The sequence below is a fragment of the Hydractinia symbiolongicarpus genome, chromosome 1 (genome assembly GCF_029227915.1).
Source record: "Hydractinia symbiolongicarpus strain clone_291-10 chromosome 1, HSymV2.1, whole genome shotgun sequence".
Taxonomy (NCBI): domain Eukaryota; kingdom Metazoa; phylum Cnidaria; class Hydrozoa; order Anthoathecata; family Hydractiniidae; genus Hydractinia; species Hydractinia symbiolongicarpus.
The window spans coordinates 9,520,930-9,524,270 of record NC_079875.1 but is presented as its reverse complement, the minus strand read 5'-3'; the positions used below and the strand labels follow the sequence as shown (position 1 = coordinate 9,524,270).

Genomic DNA, 3,341 nt, shown 5'->3' with positions numbered 1-3,341 from the left:
CCTGTGGAAAAATCCACGGGTTTGCCCGTACTTTTTATACCGTATGGCGTGCGTCTTCTACTTGCCACCATTTTGCGTGGCAGACAGACGTATACGGGTATTATCACATAGATAACCTTTTTTATCTGAGACCTAACATGAGTCGGAGGAAACAAGCAAATTTTATGAATTGGTTACTAAAATTTTACCTAGATAGCGTAAGACACGGTTTATATGAAATAAACGAGGAACAAAATATAAAATGCAAAATGATATGGCGAGTAAAAAGAAGTATATATTTTTGGGCTTATTCGACTGTGATGTGTTTTGCTGCGAAGTTTTAGCAGCAAATATTTAAGGCGATTAAACAAACTTCTCTACTCATTCTTAAAATCTGTTATACTTAGTCTAAATAATTATTACAGCGTTTGTCACAAATGGAAAGAAAAAATCACTGTCTTACAGTGTGAAGAATGAAGAAATATTTCTCCTTTAGAAAAAAGTTAAGATGTTGCAAAAAGGTTAAGAAACTGGAATTTCTTTTGTGACAAAAATAGTCGTCAGCTTGTGTGATATTCCACCGAAATTTGCCTGTTGCAGCAAAAGTCAACAAACATTTATCGCTTTCCCCACTTCGTGTGTCTTTAGCACGATTTTTTCTTGTTGACAAACAAATAAATTAGTGCTAGACCAATCCGACTGTTTCAAATATTTTTTTAAATGAATCCTGACCATGTGTTTGTCAAAGATTGCGTTAAGGTTTTAAAGGCTTTATAGTATGTGATGTGTTTTCTCTACTCATTCTTAAAATCTGGCATCTGTCGTAAATAAGCTGGAAATCTACAACAGTGTGAACGATACAAAAAGGTTGTAAAAAGCTTAAGGAGCAGGCATTTTGTTCGTGAAAAAAATAGTGATTAGCCTGTGCAAAATTATCGGTTTTGATATTTTCTGTGTTCGGATCACGATTTTTTGTTGTTGACGAACAAAAAATATAAGAAATGAGGAAGTTCGAGTCCCTAATCAATATCATATCCGAGACAGTAATTATACCGAAAAAAACTACTCTACTCAATGCTTATTAACGCATACTTCTTTGCTGTCTTTTTAATTAGAGCCCAATTACTTGGGAGGTCACTACATATTTCATTTAATTTTTTATAAAATAACTTCCTACTAGATGTGTTTAAAATTAAAACGGCTAAAAATATTTTGATATCGTCATTGCTATGTGCTATAAAATTTATTAGAACTAATAATGACGATAAATGAAAATAACGAAAGAGCGCAAAAGTGGTTTTTAGAATGTGTCATGGACAATAATTTGCAGACTTACATAACAATCAATTAGAGCTACTAACATTTAACCTAATCTTACTTACTGATTTTATCACCCGATTTAGATTGTTTGCATGTCGTCAAAGTTACATAACTCGCAACCATTTCTGGCAGTCGGAAAATTTATTATATTAGATGACACATCGATTTCCAATTACTTTCCTCTTTAAGACTACTTGTATTTTTGCACCTAAAAAATTAAATTTAAATTGCTATATTGACACAAAAAACCACTAATTACTTTATTTGTCTCGAAAAAAGTTAAAAAAATACTATAAAAGGCAAATGGTATAAAGTATATTCACAATCGTTGTAAAGAGGGTAGAGTAAACAAATAGGATTTGAAATATTTTCTATTTCCTCAAGTAACGATTGACAAAAAGGAAAGACAAGAAATCTCTTATCTAATTTTTCATCACATCATTTCTTTAAAGCAACAATAACGCAAATTACAATATCAATCATGAATAAAGTTGGTTTATGGATCTGCTCTGTAGTGCTATGTTTTGCGTCAGGTTTGTTAAATAAAATAATTTTTGTACTCCAAAAAAAATTATCAATAATAAATTTGGTGAAAAATACTTAATTTTTCTCATATTTTATAGTGTCATATGGACAAACTCTTAATTGCACCAACATTCCAGATGTCCCAACAAAACCACAAGATGGTGAAATTACTGCGATACTGTCAAGCGCAAATGAAAATATCGTAGTTTGCAACAACATTATACCACGTAAGTGTGAAGCAAGCTGATCCAAATCTTTTTTTTAACATTGACAGAAAATATCCTTTTGCTTTCCGTTTTACAAACTTAATGGAGGAGTACTATAATGTAAAAAGCTGAAACAACAGATTATTTGAATAGTCTTTACCCTAAAAAAGTCAGATAATTTTTGCGATACTTTTCCTAACGATAAAGATATGTCTTTTTAATTATAGACCTGAATCCTTTCATTGCAAGTCTCAAGTTATCGGGTGTAGAACAACTAATTAATCAAACATGTAAGTTAATAGATGATCTCAACGCTCGTCTTGAAATTATCAATCGACGACTTGATTGTGGACTTGTGTCGAGCGTACAAGAAGCTCGAAATTTGAATCAAATGCTGGGCAACGATCAAGTTTCAAAGAGAGTATTGAACGGCGTGAAAGCCAGACTTCTTGTTATCAAGAATCGTCTTCAAGCTATTATTACACCTGCAGTTCCCTGAATTGAATAATTTGTAGTTTTGTTGATATTTACTCTTTGTCTTATAGTATAAAGGAAATAAACTTGTTCTCTGTAAAGATTGCTGTGTTTGTTTATTTTATTTTCTTTTTAAAATAAAAGATTTCAAGCCGATTTTAAAATGGTGAAATCCCCCCCAAAAAAAACCACGCCCGTGAGAGTGCATTGGCTTATCTTTAGGGCAATAGAAAAATCATCATTTTAGTTATTTTTTATTTGGAGGTCAACCTATTTAAAATTTTTATGTTTTTTGCGTCATTTTATTGGTTATTTTTTTCACATGATTAGTCTATGTGAGGATCTATTAACAAACATTAAAACAATAATACAAACAAGACAAAAATAAATCAAAAAATCCAAAAACAGTGGGACAAAAATTGACAAAATAGGTAAGTTTATGAAACCTGGATCCCCATTTTCGATTTAGAATAGATCAACATCTCAACATCTATAGGATAAAGACAACGGGTATACATAGTTCTAAAAAATCGTATTTGTATTTTAACGTCCGAAAAATATTTGAACATCTATATCTCTCCATATGTTCGTAAAAAGCAAATGATATTATCCAATTTCAACATCAGCATTTCAAGTTGTAAACATTACAGGCAACGTGTGCACAAATGTCCCCAAATCATTTTGGTATATGTACTGCTCACGCCATTAAAACTCATAAAACAACATTAGACCAAAAAAGGCAAGTTGGTCAATTTTTCTGTTAGTCTAGGAAAATGATTAACTACTGTTTTCCAAAACTTAATTAAGTCAAAAGGTCTGAGTAAAGAGAACTACAAG

The 3,341-nt window shown here is 31.4% G+C and overlaps 1 protein-coding gene across 1 annotated transcript; it reads left to right on the top strand.

Moving 5' to 3' along the window:
- The first annotated feature begins 1,637 nt into the window (after nucleotides 1–1,637).
- Nucleotides 1,638–2,599, top strand: LOC130629500 (uncharacterized). The gene is made up of 3 exons (XM_057442760.1): nucleotides 1,638–1,832; nucleotides 1,923–2,051; nucleotides 2,258–2,599. Exons 1-3 carry the CDS (start codon nucleotides 1,781–1,783, stop codon nucleotides 2,527–2,529), a joined length of 453 nt encoding a protein of 150 aa, XP_057298743.1. The 5' UTR covers nucleotides 1,638–1,780; the 3' UTR covers nucleotides 2,530–2,599.
- Nucleotides 2,600–3,341: the final 742 nt, after the last annotated feature.